The sequence below is a fragment of the Chroicocephalus ridibundus genome, chromosome 1, assembly GCF_963924245.1.
Source record: "Chroicocephalus ridibundus chromosome 1, bChrRid1.1, whole genome shotgun sequence".
Classification (NCBI taxonomy): Eukaryota; Metazoa; Chordata; class Aves; order Charadriiformes; family Laridae; genus Chroicocephalus; species Chroicocephalus ridibundus.
In genome coordinates, this window is record NC_086284.1 from 22,268,993 (window position 1) to 22,289,306 (window position 20,314).

General features: G+C 43.6%; 1 protein-coding gene across 1 annotated transcript; it reads right to left on the reverse strand.

Moving 5' to 3' along the window:
- Positions 1-6,296: 6,296 nt before the first annotated feature.
- Positions 6,297-12,208, reverse strand: GJB2 (gap junction protein beta 2). The gene is made up of 2 exons (XM_063330830.1): positions 12,070-12,208; positions 6,297-9,678 (listed from the first exon to the last, which is right to left on the reverse strand). Exon 2 carries the CDS (start codon positions 9,654-9,656, stop codon positions 8,979-8,981), a length of 678 nt encoding a protein of 225 aa, XP_063186900.1. The 5' UTR covers positions 9,657-9,678; positions 12,070-12,208; the 3' UTR covers positions 6,297-8,978.
- Positions 12,209-20,314: the final 8,106 nt, after the last annotated feature.

The following is a 20,314-nucleotide window of genomic DNA, read 5'->3' on the forward strand; positions in this document are numbered from 1 at the left end:
AGCCTCCACCCAGGTGATAACCCATGTTCCACGCAGAGACAGACCTTTAGCAGTATATGATTTGGCTGGCACAAAACCAAAGTGAATTCAAGAATTGTGTAGACGGAACAGTCAGGCAGGTATTTTTAAGATCAGGAGAATCAGTTTTGCATGGCAAGGTACAAAGAAAAACGATAAAAAATAGACACCAAGCTTTATGAAATGATAAAAAGATCTCGTAAGTTAAGGACATATATCTTGATCTTAGTCTGAAGCTGAGCTGCTGCTCAACAAGAAAAACGGACCTTTTTCAGATCAGTTTTGATCCAAAACAGTGTTTACCCCATGCTATTCCTAATTTAAGCATAATTTTACCATAACTGTGCATGCAAACACAGTTTAATGGAAGGACCCCTAAACTGCTGTACACATCATTAGTCGTAAACAAGCCACGCCTAAATGATACATGGCTCAGCAGTGCTGATAGCAGTTCTGTCCGTACACAGCCTAAAGAAAGAGCTACTAATGACTTCAGTTCAGCTTGTGGCACTGCATGGTATGTCAGTAAAAAGAATTGCGCTTGACATGCCGCTGCGCTACAGAAGGTGGCACTAAAGATATTTGAATGCTGAAAAGGTTACTGCTACCTCAGGAGGCACAGTTTGAAGCAAGAAGGATTTAAATCTTTTCTAGTTGTTTTCTACATGGATCAGTTGAAAGACTTTAGAACTAACTAACCAATAAATAAAACGGTAATATATAGTAAATATAAATTTATTAAATAAATACAGTAAATATAGTAATTATTATATGTCCCAATCAGTCATTAGTGTTCTGTTAGACACTACTGACAAGCACATCAGAGAACACAGTGTATTAACAAATAAGAACTGGTGACAGGAAGAATTATTCTTATTTCTAGTTTGTAGGAAGAGTTATTGTGACTTCCAGCTTGTAGGAATGGAGGCACAGGAAGATTTAATGACTCGCCCTAGGTTATACAGTTCTGAGAATGGCTCTGAGATCCTAGGCTGGAGTTTTACCCATCAGAACAGGCTTCCTGTTGAAAGTCCTTTGGAAACTGTGGGAGGTCTTCTAATACAACCAAAAAAATCAGACTGCTGTGGGATATGTAGCAGTGAGATGCTTTCAGGTGGAGCAAAAGCTCCATGTGAGTTGTAGCAGAGGAAAGACTATGCTTTTACAAGCCAGGCATCTGTTTGGAGGAAGAATCAAAAAAGAGAGACACAGGATGCGCAGGATTCTAAGAGGAATGATGCTTTTTATCATTCTGTCATGGTGTGATGCTTTTTTATCCACACTACTGGCAGAAACATGAAGAAGTAAAAATATTGAAAGAAACGCATTCATGCGTGCCACAAGCCTGGCAGAAAGCTAACTGAGCTGAAAACAAATCAAAATGCAGAGTTCAAATAGTTCTCTGCTGAGTTAGTGAGTTAAATCAACTCATACAAAGGTTGAGAGATTGTGTTAGAGCAAGGGAGATGGCCAGTAGACGAGAAGCAGGGCCAGTAGAGAGGAGTAGAGAGCAGGGAGGGGTACAGCAGTGAAAGAGGGAAAAGGCGGCAAGACTTTTGCCTTTCTAGTAGCAATCACTTAATGAAAATGCAGCCAGAGGCTGTGGTTTGAAATTACAATATGTGTAGCAGCAAATACAACTTTGTATGGGAAAATGTTCCCATTCCCTCCACCCATTCCACTCACTCCCTGCAGCTCTTCTTGCCCAGCACCATGGCCTACTGCCCCGCGGTCACGTCAGCGCAGAAGTTCATGTGGCTTCCCTGTAAGCTAGATCAAGGAATTGATCCAGCTAAAAAACAATACAGCAAAGCAAAATATTTGTTTCTTCATGAGCTAAAACCATCAGCCAATCCAGTGCTGAGCGCAGCTGTGCAAACAACTGTGCTGGAACAGTCAAGGTCCTGGAGTGGAGGCACTGTGTTGAATGGGGTGGGACAGAGACACAGACAGGATAATAATGAGCAGGAAGGGATGACATCAGTTCTAATGCCTTAAACCAGTGAAGAATTCTTAGTGCCAAATTACAACCAAAGCTCCTTAACAAGGATGTTCTTTTTCATTGTATTCAGGATAAAAGCAAATACAGTATGCTTTACGTTGCTGACACGCATGATGAATTTGTAAAGGCCTCAAATACTGGCTACCTTCCACAGAAAAGGACAGCGATAGATATTCTGCTTTGAAATAGAAAAAAAAAAAGCTCACATGTAGGAAAAATTCTCTACAAAATTCAAACTGCTGCACAATACAATGGTCTGCCTTTGAAATGAAAGAAACCGGTAACTCAAAATGGCATGCTATTGCTGTGAAACTTCTCCTGGACACAGACCAGGCTTCAGTGAACTCTACCAATGTTTGCATGTATAGTCAACTGGGCAGCAAAACTGAAAATTGATCTGGATTTCAGCCTTCCTCCTGTTGGAAGGAATGCCTATTTTGTGAGACACAAAACTGAGGCAGAAGGAGCTTTTTACCCACTGTGCTGAGGAGAAAAAAAGAATCTGTCACCAACTTCATTTATATGAATTACAATTTTATTTACTCACAATGCCACCTCATATGCTTTGTCAGGTGGAATTTTTCATAACGCAAGAATGTATTATTACAATTACTAAAAGCACAAAGGAACCATGCTGACAGAGATCATACTGGTTAGACCCTGCATTGAAAAGTAGACTTGAATTTATAGGAAAAAGGTTTTGATTCATTAGCTGAGCTTTGGTGCAGCAAAATAAATCTGTACAACTGACTCTTTCAGTTGGGGTCCCCTTCCTCACAGATTTTAGAAGTTCCCTCTGTCCTACAGCAGAGTCTTATACCTAGACCATCCTCAACAGATGGGCTGGGTTGCCATTTAACAGTCTTTAGTAATGGAAAGTTTGTTATCCAACTCAATGCTTAGCTGCCTTCACAAAGAGGTTTTGCTGTGACTAGCCTACGTCTCATTGCAACATAAGCCTATTATTTCTTGTCCTGTTGCCAGTGGATGTAAAGAGCAACATGTTAATCTTCTTTGCCACAATCTCTTACATATTTGAAGAGTGCTGTTGGGTCTTACCTCAGACTTTTCCAGGCCAAATAATTTCTTTCAGGCTTTCCTCACAGGTTCTGTGGTTTAGACATTTGGTCATATATTGTTCCTGACCCCTGGATTTCCCCAGCTGATAAATGGGCTTTTTGGGCAGATGGCATGCCAAAGGAGGGTCCAGATAAGGACTTTCAGATGCTAAGAAGAGTGGAAACATTATTTCAAACATTGTATTTTTGACAAACCTTTAATGCATACCAGTATGGTATTTTTCCAAGTCAACAATGTTATTGACTCATGTTCCACTGATGATCTACTACAAACTCCAGCTCTTCTCCACTAAACAGTTCTTTGCTTCAGAACAGGTCTCCATCCTACAGTTCTGCAAGTGCTTAGTGTTTCACAAGAGCAGCATTTAGTCCTTCCTAACTTCTCAAACTGCTTTTGTTAAACCATTTCTCCTAGTGATAAAGATCTTATTGAATTCCAGGTCTATCTTCCCATGTACCTGCGGCTCCTCCCAGCTGCATAGTTTATCCCATTTGGTGGTTCCTTACACTCTGACAATGTGTCATTAATAACTATTTTACTGCTATACACAAAAGCTTTTATCATGGCATAGGCGGAAATTACTCCTGACAAATCCATGTTGCAATGTCTCAGCCTTCTATCAGGTAACAATGTGATAATGATTTATTCAGTTTGTTCCTCTGTGTCTGTGTGCACAAATGTGTGGGTATGCGTATAGGTTGTTTTTGTTTATTTGTGCTGGAGAGATTGTAGAAGCTTTTTAAACTGGATATTAAACACTCAGTCTTTGGAAAGGATGCAACACCTAGGGCAGGGACATGACTAACCATAAGCAGACATTACACTAATGATGCAACATACAATAGGTTTGAAATCTTTACCACACAATAATTATAAAATATTTTTTTCTGGCACCTGTTGCAATGATCTTAACAAACAACACTTGGTTAAACTGTTCTGCTCCCTGTGAACATGACACAGTTGTCACCTTTATCTTTCAGTTGGGGAAACTCAGAAATGGTGACATTCAGGGTTAACTCTGTGTACTAGGACTGCTATAATACTTTGAAATCAAGTGAAAGAAGTCTTGTGACAAAAGAAATGTTGGTAGTTGGATAACAAACAAGATAGCAAATGTTCCAGTCACACCATCAAAAGAAGGTGCAGCATTCCTGCTAATGTGTGGATCACTTGGAGATGTGAGAGGGATTTGTATGTGTTATCTTAAAGATTGAACCTCAGTAGAAAATGATGTGCGAAACACTTTTAAACCAAATTTCATGATCCTGACTTAAACAGTTTTAGGACTGCTATTGTCTTTCCCAGCTGACAAGCCTGTATTACCATAATTGCCAAGGCAACAGAAAAAAAAAACCTTGCCTAAGGAAGTAAGCCTGCCCAGCACAGCTTTTCCACTGAAAAATGCTACCTGCTTCAGACCAGTGTGACCGCATTCACGCACTACAGTATTTATTATCCTGGGTACTGTGCTGGGCTATGGGTGAAATGCTAGTTCTTAGCAGCATGCAGAATATACACTGCTGTTTGAAACATTCATCCACAACCTGCGCTGATTCATAGCTGAACCGCATATTTCCCTAAAGTGTATGTCATATTGATACCTTATCACTCTTTTACCAGAAAGGCTTATGCAAACCTCTGTCTACCTGGTGGTATTCTTGGAGAGGATATTTTTTAGTAGATGGCTTATTCAAACACATAGAGCATAGAGCAGGACGATGTAAAATCATTGAGTTAGTGTCAGTGATTTAATGGACAGAAAAACTAAGAAGGTACGTACAATTATGTGGCTAATTCTGAGGCTGAATTCTATGGTAGTACTGGGGGACCAATCATAGCAGGGGCAAGCTATGTTCTCCAAGGTGGAAAGTCAGAGATGTGACTTGTTACCTCATCTGGGCCTGCTGATTAAAGCTTAATACATTTCCAAACCTAGGTTATAAAGACTTTTTTTGATGGCTAGGATGGCTTATATAGAAAATATCCAGATCAGAGTTGGGCCAGCTTTACAGAAGAGAAATACATTCTGTAAAAGAAAATGACAATGACAAGCTGCGTTGGTCAGATGGGGAAAAAAGTATATGTACCTCCTGAACTTATCTTGAAGATCATTACCTACCTCTGGAACTTATCTTGAAGATCATTACCATTAGTCTTAGCTCATTAAGCCTCAGATAGTTACCATTACTTTTGCCACTGTCTACAAACAGGTTCAAATGACTGTAGAGCTAATAAGATGGTGAAAATCCAGAGAAACTTGTAATTAGCACTCAGGGTAGTGGCTGTCCTGAATATCAGAATAAGTGGTGACAAAATACGGTGCAATTCTTTGAGTGTGATTTTGTTGCCTGGTAAAACACATTAGCCTAAGTTGCAGGGGAGGGAATTATAATTAGGGAAAAAAAAGACATTCATTTTCACGAAGTTCAGTTTGTAGTAAAGTGCTCTTAGCTCTTGCTTATTTGCTGCAACACACTTTTTACGAAATAAAGCAACTTCTAACAGTGTAGCTATTTTGAATTGAATGTCCATTGTACAGGAGTGCTCTTGTCTGTATGTACCATATAATTTGTCTTTTATATTCTTGCTGTCAGATAGGAAATAACACAGTACCTTGGCTCATGATAACTGTAAAACATCTGAAGGATTTTTTTTTTGTCTAAGAAAACCTTTAATAAAGGTACTTCTGTATCCAGAAATCATAAATACAAATTTATAATTCTGATTTCCTTTTAAAGTAGTCTTTCTCCCATGAGAGTTAGGGTTTTTTTCTCAAGCTGGGTCTATGAATCAAGAGTGAAGTTTGCTTCCCCTCCCCCCTGCCCCCTTTCTGACAAACATATTTGAAGTTTTGGTTTCATGGTTTTGGATGAAAGTTTAGCTTGAGGAAGTCAATGGTGATTTCTCCTGGTGATTTCAATCACGGTATAATTTTAGCCAGTCCCACTCCCACACTTCCCAATTCTGATACCACATTATTTAATGCTTTGTATCCTGGCTACGCTGGACACCAGACAGTGAGGAATCAGCCTCTTTTACAGTCACGACTTCAGATTTGCCGCTTCAGTTTTCAACATTCTTGCAGCGTTCATTCTGACAAGAGGCTAGTAACAAAGTGCCAAAAATGCAGACACTTCTAGTGTATTTCAGGAAAGAACACACACAATTCCAACACAGCATTGTATTTTAATCTGTATGAAATCCATTTATAGGAGGTCAACCATGCAATGTAGCAGATGTAGAAATAGGTGCCATTCCTATGTTCCTATGAAGGATCTGAATGTTTTTTTCCCTACAAAACAGCTATTTAGTCAAATCTAATATACACAGAAAGGAAATCTCAGACAGTAAATATGTCCTGGTAGAGCTATTGTCACCTGATGCTGCACTTCTGGATCAAAGCCCTCTCTTGGCCACTTCAAACACCTTCTCTATTTCTGTCTTTTTTCCCTGTGTGAGAATCTAGTTGCCAAACAGCTAGTTGAAGAAAATCTCATTGTATGATTGTTACCAGTTTTGGTGTGTCTTGCTCCAAGTTTCAGTTAAACTCAAAGGCAGACTGGGAAAACAAACTCTCTCCCCTGTGGAGCTTGTTAAGTTATTTATCACCAGCCTTTTCCAGCTGCAATTCTGCTAGTACAAAGCACATTTGCTTTCTAGTAGGGGTCACATGTGACCTTCCTCTATCAGCTCATGAAGTCTTCAGGATAACAGGCAATGTAGCCAATTGAAAAACCAACCTGCAGCAGTAGACTTAAATCCTTATAGTAGCCCTTGGCTATTAAATGTAGTATTGGTGCATACATTTTCCATTACGGTAAACAGATTTTCATTAGACACATGAAGTAATACACAGGACATACAAGTAATACAGAAAACAGACACCACAAGAGTGCTTTAATTATAATTTCAGAAAAAAAAAAAGTCCTGTTGTTAGAAAAGACATGTAATACTAGAGCACTGGGAGTGTAGATAGTTTGTTCTCTTCATACTTGTACACGGAACAATGCAGGAACTTTACCAAGCACAAACCTGATATGTGCCAGGCTTTGTTCTTTACAGTTGGATTAAGGATGTTTTCACAGTCCAAGTTTCCAGTTCAGCTCATTATTATTGACTTTCTATCTTTTTTTTCATGCTTCTGAGGATGGTGTTTTTATTTTTTCCTGCTCCCCTCTTAGATGACAGATTTCCATCTGCAGTCAAGTTGTAACACTGGATGTAGCTCACAAGCAATGGGATCCTGCTTCTGTTCTGCTTCCAATGCACAGTGAGGGATCATGGGTCTTAGTTAATGCAGTTTTGTTTACTCCAACAGTGATAAACTTAAGTGTACAGTAAGAGATGGATGCAAATAGAAAAGCTGAGGTAGCGCTCATTCATTCTGGGGAAAAGCCACATATTAAAGCTAAGGAGGAAAAACAGCTGGTTTTCTAGAAACTGAGTCAATAGGCAGGCACTTGGGAGATAAACTGTTGCTGTATGTGCTGGTGTAGCTACCTATAACAGGCATAAAACACGCCTGAGACTACTTTGGAGAGACAAGACCAGACTGACTCACATAGTTCTTCAAGTTAGTAATATACAATTTACAGCTCAGCAACGTAAGCCTTAAGAAAAATATCAAGTTCCTCCTCATTTCTGATTGGGTCCCTTTGCTATTTTAGCTCTGCAGGCTGTCTGTAATTCTTGCTAGACCTACTGTAAGAAAAGGAAGGGTGATTCAGTCTTACAGTGTGGAACGTCAGAGAGATTGGGAGTGGTTTGATGGACTCACTTGAAAGGTACCTCAGATAGGGAAAAGATTTTATGAAGAAAAGCTGTGCAGGTGAGAAAGCAAAAAGGGACTGATGGAAGGAGCACTGGAAGGTGCAATCTATTGCATATCATGCTGTAAGTGTTTAAGTACTTTTGGATAACAAACAGAATGAAACGAGACAATTTTTCTTGGCTTTTACTGAAAAAAATCCCACTTTTAAAGGTACATAGCTGAAGGAGGCACAGTCAGGTGGTAAAAAGTCTCTTCATCGAATAAAATCTACTATACTGAGAATCTTCACAAAGCACTGGGGGACAAGAGGCGGAGGAAGACAGTTGCACTGCCCCCACCTTCTCAAAAGTGTCAATCCTTTGTTTGACCCAACCAAGATGCAAAACCAAACTTAATTCCTCCCACTGCTGCAGCCCCTGTGAGTGGAGGGAAGCAGCACTGACCCAATGACATACACAGCAGTTGAGACTGCCCCCCCACAACCCTGTAGGGGATGCTCCCCAGTGCAGTTGAGTAGATAAAAAGATAAAAAGCATTGCTGGTGTCCAGCAGAGCTGATAGCGTGCATTGCCATAAAGTGCCTCTGTTCTTAGGCCCTTTCCTTGTTCTTGAGAATACTTGAGAGAAAACAGGATACCTGCGACAAACACAAGTCACCTCCCTGTCTTCTTCCCTTTCACAAGCCGTAAGTTCCCCGCAAAATCCCTTCACCCCACTGTGACTGAAACCCTCAGTTATTGTCTCGCCTCTGAAGATGACACAGTGCATTTGTGATTCCTGGCTCTCCTTTGGGCATTAGAGCCTTTCCACTCCCACTTTTTGAAAAGTGACTCTGTCCCAACAACAGGATCCCAGCTATAGGCATATTTGGAAAAGCTGCTGCCAGAAGGCTGCTTTCTTTATTTGTGGATGCAGAAATACTGAATTTGCTCATGATCTTTAAAACCTGCCCCAGTGGCAGCTTCCCAGGGAGGCTATAATTTCTAAAACATGAATGAACTTTCATTTTTATCCTTTTCCTTGAGTGTGAAAATATTGATGATTGTTTTCTGACACCTAAGAAAGTTTGAGGGAAATGGGGAGCTAGGAAATCCTGAAACTGGGGAATTATTTTAAAACCGTTGTTTTCCTGGGTTCTTTCATGCAGATTTTTATCACTAGGTAACAAAACTCAGCCAGATTCAACATCATGCAGATCCCAGACACAGCAAGCATGAAAATAGTAAATGTGGTTTTCTCAGTGGGCCGAGACACAAAACAGTCCACTGTGTTGGGGCAGGGCCATGCATCGCACTTCACCAGGCGAGGCATCTGGTACCCATCGTACATGTAATAGAACACGTACATGAAGACTGCTTCAAAGATGATCCTGAAGAAGATGCTGCTGGTGTACGTCCACCACAGGGGGCCCCGAATGTGAATCTTTTCATTTTTCAGTTCCTCAATATCAATTTTCTCACCATTTCTGAACCGCCTTTTCTTCTCGTGCCTGGTGTAAGCTACGTGCATGGCCACCAGCAGCGCAGGTGTGGAAACAAAGATCAGCTGCAGGGCCCAGAGTCTGATGTGAGAGATGGGGAAGAAGTGATCATAGCAAACATTTCTGCACCCAGGCTGAAGTGTGTTGCAGACAAAATCTTGTTGTTCGTCTCCCCAGACTCTCTCCGCAGCCACAACCAGGATCATGATACGGAAGATGAACAGGACCGTAAGCCATATCTTCCCGATACTGGTGGAGTGTTTATTTACGCCTCCTAAAACGGCCTGCAGACTTCCCCAATCCATCTTCTTTTCTGTGGCCTTTTACCTGCAGGATGACATAATACATCAAATGGTCACTTTTCAAAGGGTGATTTTTATCAGCTCTAGACCTTCTACAAATGAGGCGGCTTCCTAGCACTCACTCGAGAGTCATAGGCAAATGCAAGTCATTTTCATTAATGTCACCCATATGTTTATGGATTCAAACAGCTTATTAAACTCTCTCCATGTATTTATGATGGGACAAGCATACTTTGATATATTTCTCAGCAAGGCTTTGGGCAGGAAATAAGTTACATCTTCAAATACATTTCCTCTGTGCATCCTCTTTGCCCTCCTTCCCTTTCTTGAGATATTTCCCTTTCTGTGGTTGACTCTTGTCAATGTTTTGCCTCTCAGTTTATTTCCCAAAAGCAATAAAAATTACTATTACTGCACAAGTTAAGGCCACATCTAGACAAAGTAGAGACTTGTCTAGTAGTTGTCACAGGAATTCTTTGCTAACACCAGAGCCCTAGAAAACTGGGCTGGTGCTTTATTTGCCTCCGAGGTAAATATGACTTGGCAGAAGCCCTCGCTCCTCCCAGACACCTCCAGCAGGCCTCTAAGGCTTTCTGCTGCAGCTCAGACATGTCCCTTTCTTGGCAGGCCCTTCATCTCAGAAGTACAGCATTTAATTTTGCCAACACTGCTGAGAAGCCTCAAGCCAGCCCTGTCAGGGCTGCATGCCTACATAGCACAAACCAAATGGCAAAGGAAGATATCGCAGAGCCTGCCCTTCCACATTCGTTGCTATCTCATCCAAAAAAGGAGACAAGCAGAGCCACAGAGTTGGGAGGAAAAAGCCCTCAGCTAAAGAGTTTATGTTGATTTTCTAGATGCTATCACACCCCAGCGGAATAAACAGGACGTCAAACGTCAGGGAAGCTCCATTTTAGCTTTTCTCCTTTCCTCCTGCTCTTGAAAATTAAAATCCACACTCTTTGCCCCTTTAAAGTAAAGGTAAGCTTTGCTGAAGTCAGAATTCAGTCTCAGGGCTCAGCTTTCACTGGTTGCAGCCATTTGGAAACTATCACCGAATCAGACAAAACACTTTGAAACCAGAGCTGGGAACTTGCATAGCTGGTCCATCATCTTTCAAGGCTAGGGCTCAGCTTTGCCGTGTGGCAGAGCCACACTGGCCATGGGTAAGAGCTCTGTCTCCTCTTGGCGCAGGCTGTGTGCTATGGGGAGAGCATGGTGCCTCGCAACACCACGCTGCGCAAAGTTTTCAAAGTCTCCCCTTCTCACATAATAGAGAAAAAAAAAAGAACAACTCTACCCTGGTGTCATTACAACACAACTAAAGGACCAACGTGCCCCAGCACATACCCTTGGTATAAGGGCCCAGCTTGTACAGACAAGCCTTGAGGGAAGAGGGAGAGGTCAGATTTACTGCGACAAGGAAAGGTGAAATTGGGTAAGGCAAAAAAAAAAAAAGCTTTGAGAAGGTGGCTGGAATTCCTTAGACTTCTCATGTTTTGTCTCTGCTGAAACTGGCAGCATTTTATGCAACTTTATCTATTGACCTAAACTCGAGGCTATGACCAGATACCTGCATTTTTCTGTTGGGAATTTTCTCATGTCTGTTGCATAGTCATTAAAAGAAAGTCACTGAAACATTCAAAGGGGCTAATCAGGACCGAAGGAGAGTATTGGAAGCGTATAGCCCAGTGGGATGAACAACCTGGTCTCCAAGTGCGGTCTCACATTGCAGCTCTGAACCAGCGCTGCAAGTTTTGGGGTAAAACGCAACATTTCTCCCTGCTTATCCGCGACTGTGGAAACACCGAAATTGGCTGTAGGGACTGAGTGAACCTACCGGGACACTCACCCTGCCAACCGAGACATCATTTATTGGAAGCCTCTGGAAATCCTCACTTTGTCACAAGCTGTACGCCTTGAGGCAGCTCCCAGCCTGTTCCCGCTCCGCCCCGAGCTTTGCTCCCGCTGGATTCAGGGGCGCCGGGGAGGACGCGGAGCCCCCAGCCGGCCTTTTGCAGCGGGAAGCGCCACGGCCGATCGCCATCGGCTCTTGTCAGCAGACACCAGTTGGCAAACGCCGGTTTCGGCTTTGAGGCCCGACGGGCTCCTCGCGGAACGGGCTGCGCTGCGGCAGCGCCCCGGCAGCCCCACCACCTGCCCCGACCGGTCCCGGGACTGGGGGCAGCCGGCACTGACCCAAGCGCGGCTGCCCCGCCGGCGGGTCGGCGACTGCCCCGGCCTCGCCGCACCCCGCTCCGCTGCCTGCGGCCGCCCCCGTCCCAGCCCCGCCGGGGTCGCCCCCGGCCCGGGCTCCCCTCCGGCGCACTTCACCGATCCCGACCCGCTCGAGGGGATGCGCCGCCTAATCCCGATCCCACCGCTCTCGCAGACGGGAGCCGCTCCGGACCCTCACCTGGCACGGCTCGGCAGGGCGCCCGGGACGCGCTACTCCGCGCTCCTCCGCTCCCGGGTCCGGCGGTGCCCGAGGAGCGGCCGGTCCCAGTCTGGCCGCCCCGCAGCTTTAAGGTCCCTCCCCGTTCACCTGCCGCCGCTTTTAACCCGCCCCCCGCCCGCCCCCGGCTCCTCCGGCCGCCCGCGGAGGCGGTGGGGAGCCCGGGGCGGGGCGGGGGCCGGGTGAGGGGTGGCCATCGCCGCCGCGGGGCAGGACCGAGGGGTCGAGCCCGGTTCGTTCGTTCGTTCGTTCGTTCGTTCTTGCCCAGAGCCCTGCCAAGGGACGAGCATCCGGCAGAGCGGGCTCGGTACCCTGCAAGCGCGGCCCTGCGCCGGGATTGATTCCCGCGTGTTATCAGTGAACATGTCCAGCAGGGACAACCTCAGGGACCTTCTTAGATGGCTTGAGTTTGGAAGACATGGAACAGATAAACTAACTGCCAATTTGATACTAACAATTTGGTCTTGTAAACCGGATATAGGGATAACAAGGGCAGCAGGCAACTCAGGGCAGGACAGAAGACAGATGGTTGTTTTGCCTTTGAAATCTTGTGGGCTTTCTTACAGCTGTAAGAAACTTTTCTGGTAGCCCCACTAGTATGCAGAACCTTGATTTCACTGCTGCTGCGCAAAGCGGGAGGGAGCTAAAGTTGTTTTCATGGGAGAAGATAATCTGGCAGAAAGTACGAAGAGTGAATCAAAGGAGAGTTGCTCGCCATGTGAAAAGTCCCTAGGTGTTATTTTTATGGAGCTTGAGGTCTGCTGTTGGCAATAAAAAAAAATAAAAAATGCCTCTTCCAGTTATAGTGTCCTTTAAACCCTGCCTTTAAGGAAAGCTGATGAGGATGGAGGCCATGGCCAGGCAGGCATGAATTAGTTGGATCAGTGCTGCAGTCCTTACCTTGGGCTTTGTTTGTAAAGTATGTCCAGTATTGCTGTCAGGCTCTGGTCTGCCTCACACACTCTGCATTTCACCCAGAACATCCAACCAAGAGTGACTTCTATTAAATGACGCTCGATTACAACACAGTAAAGAGTCTTTGCTTATTAAAACGCTGTGACCAAAAATCCTACCAGAAAATAATGCTGTGTTAAGGAGGGTATGTAGGAAAGCTAGAAGGTGGTGAAATACTATGCATATGACTTGCGAGATAATAGAAACTTGTCTAAGTATATAAAGTACTGCCGAAAATGGTGGTTTTGTTTCTGTATATTGAAGTAAAGATCTGTCCTGTATGTTGCACTTAGTACTGAGCTTGGTTTTATGAGGCGTGTCTGGAAGTAGAAATGCTTTCATCACAAGCAATTTAAATAAAATTTAAGCTTGATCTAGTAATTAGTATAGATAACAATTAGAGGAAACTAGAACTTGCATGTATATCTGCCAAATGGCAAAGTGAATTTGGTTTTGCTCTCAGAGGTTTAGAAAATTAAGTAAGTCAGATACGTAAGATCTTTAAATAATCTAAGAAGAAATGTCTGTAAGAATCAACTATGTTTTATAAGATAATACCCAAGTTTGATAGTGGTAAATGTAAATGCTTGAAAGAAATCCACAGCTGGTGTTGCTCAGTGCTGCCACAGTGGTTTTCATTTACAACCAAACAAAATCCACGGTAAAACTGAGTGCTACCATTGCTTTCCTTCATTTGTGTTTGCTTGCTTGCTTGCTTGTATGTGTGGGGAAGTATGTAAAGCATTATTCGGGAAGGAGGGGGAATCCTGGCAAGGAATTCTGCCAGAGCACAAATCCAGGGGTGCAGACTTATTGCCTACGCTTTGCTTAACGCCTGGCGAGTTGGCAGGAGGTGCGAGAGCCACGTGTTAACAACTCTGGCATTTGTAAGGAAGGGTTATTCTGGTGTATATATGTATAAAACATTGATTATTGTGGATTTGTAAAATAATGCAAAAATAAAAGCTTCATAAAAATAGGAAAATAAATACTGTTGCAACTTTCTCAACACAGAAACAGGTTTTAGATTCTTTCAAGATAGCAGAAATCTTGGTATCATCTTCCAGTAATGTCTTATGGCTTCCCAATGACTGTGTCTGCATCTCTTCATTGAACAGCCTCCAGGCACCTCCAGAGGCTCTGTCTGGATCTATGTTTTTAACAGCCCTTGCTTCGCTCTCTGCTTTGTCTAACCATGTTTTGATGTCACCTGTATTGGGATTATATAATTATTTAATATTTATCTCGTATATGTCTTAAAATCCACAGGATCCTGAAGGAATTAACTCAATAGCTTAATCATGTGTGGTGAAAAAAAAAATGGTTTAATTTACTGAAAACCTGTGCTTATATAATTTCACGCGACATTCTTGACTCCTCACCATTGGCAGTAATAGCTAATTGTCTTTCCTCTTCATCTCCTCCATGAGTGCACAAACTTCTGTCATATCCTTTCTCCATCCTTTTTATTCTGTGATGAAAAGCCTAATTGGTTGAATCTTGTGTCATGCAGGAGCTGTTACACATCTTTATTATTCTCATAACCACTTTTTGTGCCTTTTTTACAAAAGCAGTCCCAGTACCCGCACAGTTTGTATATGCGCAGAGCAATGCGGTCTGTTGCATTTTCTAGTAATTCCTATTTAATTGTTTTAATTTTTCAGACACCTCAAAGCAATTAGTTGACTTTTTAGAGACCTGGGAGTCCTGGTGGACAACAGGATGACCATGAGCCAGCAATGTGCCCTTGTGGCCAAGAAGGCCAATGGCATCCTGGGGTGCATCAAGAAGAGTGTGGCCAGCAGGTCAAGGGAGGTCATCCTCCCCCTCTACTCTGCCTTGGTGAGGCCGCACCTGGAGTACTGTGTCCACTTCTGGGCTCCCCGGTTCAAGAGGGACGGGGAACTGCTGGAAAGGGTGCAGCGGAGGGCTACAAAGATGATTAGGGGACTGGAACACCTCTCTTATGAGGAAAGGCTGAGGGATTTGGGTCTCTTCAGTCTGGAAAAAAGACAGCTGAGGGGTGACCTTATCAACACTTATAAATACTTAAAGGGTGGGTGTCAGGAGGATGGGGCGAGGCTCTTTTCAGTGGTGCCCGGGGACAGGACAAGAGGCAATGGACACAAACTGGAACATAGGAAGTTCCACCTAAACATGAGGAGGAACTTCTTTACCCTGAGGGTGGCAGAGCACTGGCACAGGCTGCCCAGAGAGGTGGTGGAGTCTCCATCTCTGGAGACATTCAAAACCCGCCTGGACGTGTTCCTGTGTAACCTGCTCTAGGTGACCCTGCTCTGGCAGGGGGTTGGACTAGATGATCTCCAGAGGTCCCTTCCAACCCTATGATTCTATGATTCTATGATTCTATGATTCTATGATTCTATGATTTTTCATAGTCACTCCAAGAATTTTTCCTAATTGTTTCTAGAAACTATAAGAATACCTCCTGGGGTACATATATGCCTATATACTTGAATAGGTGTGCTTTGGATTAACTTTCTCACTGTGTATTAGTTTGCAGCAGCAGACGCTGAGGTTCATTTGCCATTTCATTGGCCAGTTACTCATGCTGGATAAGATCTTCTGCTATTCCTCATGGCCAGGTCTAGTTTTGACTACCATGAAGCATCCTTTTTATAATGTGCTATTCGCAAGCATTTTGATTTTTGCTAATTCACCGGTGTAGCAACCTCCTTATTCATCATTTTTGCTTAAAATGGGGCTCTTTCAACACCTACCAGCTTACTTGCTACTTGTCATGCATGATTGTTGTTAATCATCTGGAAATGCAGCTATAGACTCAGCTGTACTTTGGAACAAGCTTTCGTTTCTTTGAGACTGAGCTAAACATGTGTTACACCTGACATTTTTGTACTAACATCAGCAATAAAAACACCTTCCCAGTTTAACTCAACATGTGTAACCAGTTTGCCTCTGCATTTGCTTTCCAAACACTCGATTTAGTCATACTAAGGCCAAAAATACCATACTTGCTTAGCCTTTGAGCAAACCATTTTGTCTTCTTCAATATCTTCACATGCACATTAGTGTCTGAAATAGGTACCCAGCCATTATTTTCATGTTCACTTTAGTTGCCCTCCCAACCTTTTAAAAATAGGCCTTTGCATTTTATAGAATAGCGCCTGTAGTGTTGTTGGCAAGGTCTGGCTAATACAAATACATCGTTTTAGGAGCTCAAATCCATGAAGCCATAGGTTCTGTGTTTGCTATAAAATACTGAATTCTTAAAGCTTACACAGCCACCGTGTACACTCTGCCTCCTCCCTCCCGCACAGAAGAAATGGGCTCATGCGTCATTTTCAAGGAACGTTTTATTTACAAAGAACAAACTTCTATTGCTTGACAGAAATACTTTGTTTGCTACCTCATCATCTTTCAGCTTTTTTAACAGTAAAATGTTAATTTGATAAAAATACCACTGTGGTTAAACACTCTAGGAGGAAGATGAGGGAATGTGAGGCTGGTCTGAGTGTGAAACAGCACTCTGTGCTTTTTAAACCCAACTTAACAGAAGGGCTGCAAAGATCCTGGTTTATATCAGTGTTGCTGCAGGTCACTCTCACTTCTCTGGCCACGGGCATTGACCCCATAATCCTTACAGTCTCCAAAAGCTTCTCTGTCAGACAAAGCTTAAGACCACTGAAAAAAGAAGCCAGTGCAGAAGACATCAACCTTTTCTTATGTTCACTGCCCAGTTCAAAAATTCAGGAGGCTTCTGGAGAGCACATAGTTTACATCCATGAGTTGGAGCTGTCTTCTACCAGACTGTTCCTCAAAATTATTGTCCAAAGTCAGTCCATAAACCAGCGTGGGCTCTGTCTTTTCTGTTGGTGAAATCTTGGCTGTGCAGGATAGCAAGGGGGTTAAACAGGTTTCACCATTTCATCCAGCTGTAAAAAAAGAAAATAAATCAATGATACCAACAGCGTGACACTGTCAGCAGCCGTCCACTCCCTTGTTTCACTCCCCTGTGGCAACCAGAATTTACTTGGTTAGGGGCTGTTTGCCTTTTCTCCCTAATTCACACAGGTCAGTATGGTTCCCTCAACTTCCCGGGTCCTTTGTCCAAGTCCTGCAGCTGCAGAGACATCTTCCCAGGGCTGATGCCTGTTCCCTCTTGAGGGGCACCTGGCCGGCCTCGCAGCTCGCAGGGTCTCCACTGCCCTGCTCTGCAGCCCCCCACCCTGCTTGCGCACAAAGGCTCAAACCCCTTCACAGGTAAAACAGAGTTGGTGGGTAGAACCAGTATTGCCTGTCTGGGACCCATATTTCCTGCCTGTTGCTAAGAAAAAAAAAAAAACCAAAACGTTTTGGGAGAGGGTAGCAGAGTCTCTTGTGAGAGATGTGGCATGATACCTTTCCACAGAGAGGGTCCCATTTCACCAGAGCTGTATCGTGAAGATGCACCACAGGGCCAGGCACTGACAGACAGAGGAGGGATTATAAAGGAGGGTCATGATTTTCTTTGCTTCTGGGAAGGTGCTTTCCACTGTGCCTCGGAAATAATCTGTCCCCAAAGAAGAGGGGTGCAGGGTACAGGCAAGAGCTGGGGGCAGACCTTACTTTTCACTAATTCCCACCTTTTGTCATGCATATTCCGTGTCTGTAAATGCACTATTAGAGTTCAGGCAAAGTTTTCCCAGGTTTGCCAAGAACACTTTACTCTTTGATGCTTATCTGAGGAGGTTTTGTTCTTCTGTATCTCTTGGAGCACACAGAGTATAGAAGAAGAAACCCACATTAGTTTACTTATTCACAGATAAGAATGGGAAGAAGTAAAATAGGTGGCAAACGCTGGAGCCTGGTGAGAGAAGCTGCTAAAGACCTATTGATGGAGCAGCCATAAAGGCTGCAAAGTACAAAGGGTAGTGCCAGTGAAGGCTGAGGAGAGGCTGGGTGCCAACAGCGGGAGGAGGACTGATCCTCTACACCCCACAGGAGGGGAAGGGGAAGACTTAATTGTGATTAAAATTTCTGCAGTGAGTCATTGGACTCAGCGACAGGAGTTCAAGGGGAATGGGGCGGAGAGCAGGCAGCATCTGAGAATGATGTACGATTCCTACATGGAAAGTGGGCTGGATTCACGTTTTGCATGGTTTTAATTCGACCCCAATAAAGCACATTATCTTGTTCCTTTTGTCAATATTCCAAACACTGACTACGTGACTAGTCTAGCAGAGTTTGCTGAGGTCTCAAGTGCAAGTCCTGAATCAGATTAAAAACAAGAATAGGATGATTCAGTAACTGCCTGGTTGCACCTATGTTTGCATCATATTAACCAAGTCATTTCTTGAATGCAAATATATAATGGGAAACATTTCCTCTTGCTAAGATAATCAGAGACAAAGGAGTTGAACTGGGTTTAGGAAGGAAGAGTCATGAGGAACTAAGAGGATGCAGTTAAAATCTCAAACTGTTAAAAAAAAATAAAAGCAGGGGCTATTACAAAGAGCTTTCCAGGCAGAAGCTACGGTCAAGGCCACACCAACATGTTCCACCAGCAGATCTGTGCTGGATTACGGGTGACCTGGAGATCACGTGTCTGTGTGGTGCTCTCAGTCAGCTGCAATCCCAGGGCCCTTTGGGTGGCATCCGCAGGTCCAGTGCTACTCCCTGGAGCAATGCCCCTGGGAACAGGCTTGTGAAGCCCTGTGGGATGCATCTGGCCAATGTCCCAGGAAACAAGGACAAGTCAAATTTTCAAATGCCCACTGTTTGATTTTTCATTCCCTAGTTTTTCCACAGTGCCTGTTTTTAGACTTTTTTTTTCCTGGCAATTGAACTACTTGTCAAACAGCGCTTGTCACTCATCCCATCAGATGGCTCCTTCACATGTCGAAGCCAAGCTGTTCTTTCTTTATCTGTGGGTATTCAAAAACAAGGGCTCCATCACCACTGAGTGGTGAAGACAATTTAGCACTCTGCACGGGGGCTATGCACATAATTTGGAGAATGCTCAAAATCTGCTGGCTTTTGGTGGCCATTTATATTCAGTGGAGCAGATTAAAAAAGAGTACAGCGTGACGGGGTGAGATAGTGATGCTGGTTGGGGAAAACCTACAGCGACCACTGCGCTCTCGGGTGCTGAAGCACACAAAGCTACATGCAAGGCTGGCACCAGCGCCCCTGTGCAGAAACAACATCAGGAGAGCTCCGCTCATGACAGAAAACCAACGAAGCAGCTGCGTGCTCGAGCTTGACTGCTGTTAGTCAATGGGCAACCATTTGGAGCTGGAAAGTCAACAGAAATTATGCAAGACTGCGAGGCTCTGCATTTTACAGGAAATACTAAAGGAAGCTGAAATGGGCTTCAGGAAGACCTTTTTGGCTAAAGGCCACTGAGTATATAACGAAAAAGTGTATATTCCCAGATTATACCTGTACTGGGAAGGTCAACGGAAGCCTGACACATAAAGTAACAGAGATTGCACTGGGAAAGTACAAGCCATGCGCACTTCAAAGAACACAAAATAGGTGAGGTGGTAGTATCTGCCCAGATCCACTCCTCCTCTTTGGGAGCAGTGCTTTTTGAGTGACAGCCATGGTTCATCAATGTCTATGCTGGACATCAAACAACATTAAGGAAGGATTCAGATACAGTCTGCTCATTGATGTTCCACAAAAGAAGAGATACCAGTGATGATCTATATGCTACCTCATACCTAAGAGGGAGATGTTACCAGCAGAGTGGGGAGTGAAGTCAGCTTGCTGGAATGATTCTGCTGACCTGAAACAACCAGACACCAAAGCAAATAGCAAAGTACACAAAAATGCTGTTGAGCTGAGGGCAGCTTCCTTTGTCAGAGGAAGGCAGATCCTGCTTCCCTGGGGTTTGGGGGAGGTGGGGCTGGACTACGGTGTGGTATTGCTGCTTGGAAGGACTCTTCTACGTTCTACAGCATATGCAAACCCCACACTAGAAGCACAAGTCTCAGTGTATTTGATATGTAAAAACTGATAAATAGACACACAAGTGAAAACAGGAGAAATATTAGACACCTTGCTAACCTAAGTAAGAAAAAAAAAAAAGAACTTTTTACTAAAATAATTCTTCTGCAGTTGATTAAAATGTTCATGGTCTAGTAAGTGTGACCCTTTTCAGGCCCAAATTTTTCTGGTTTTGCTATGTCCCTTTGCTGCATTTCTACAGGTGATAAACAAATGTTCAGTATAAATAGATGGACTTCTAATATTTAAGGGCTAAATAATGATCAATGCTTGTGGTTTA

What these genes read in the sequence shown, in the direction of transcription:
- GJB2 (XM_063330830.1), bottom strand. Translation starts at nt 9,656, where the DNA reads ATGGATTGGGGAAGTCTGCAGGCCGTTTTAGGAGGCGTAAATAAACAC.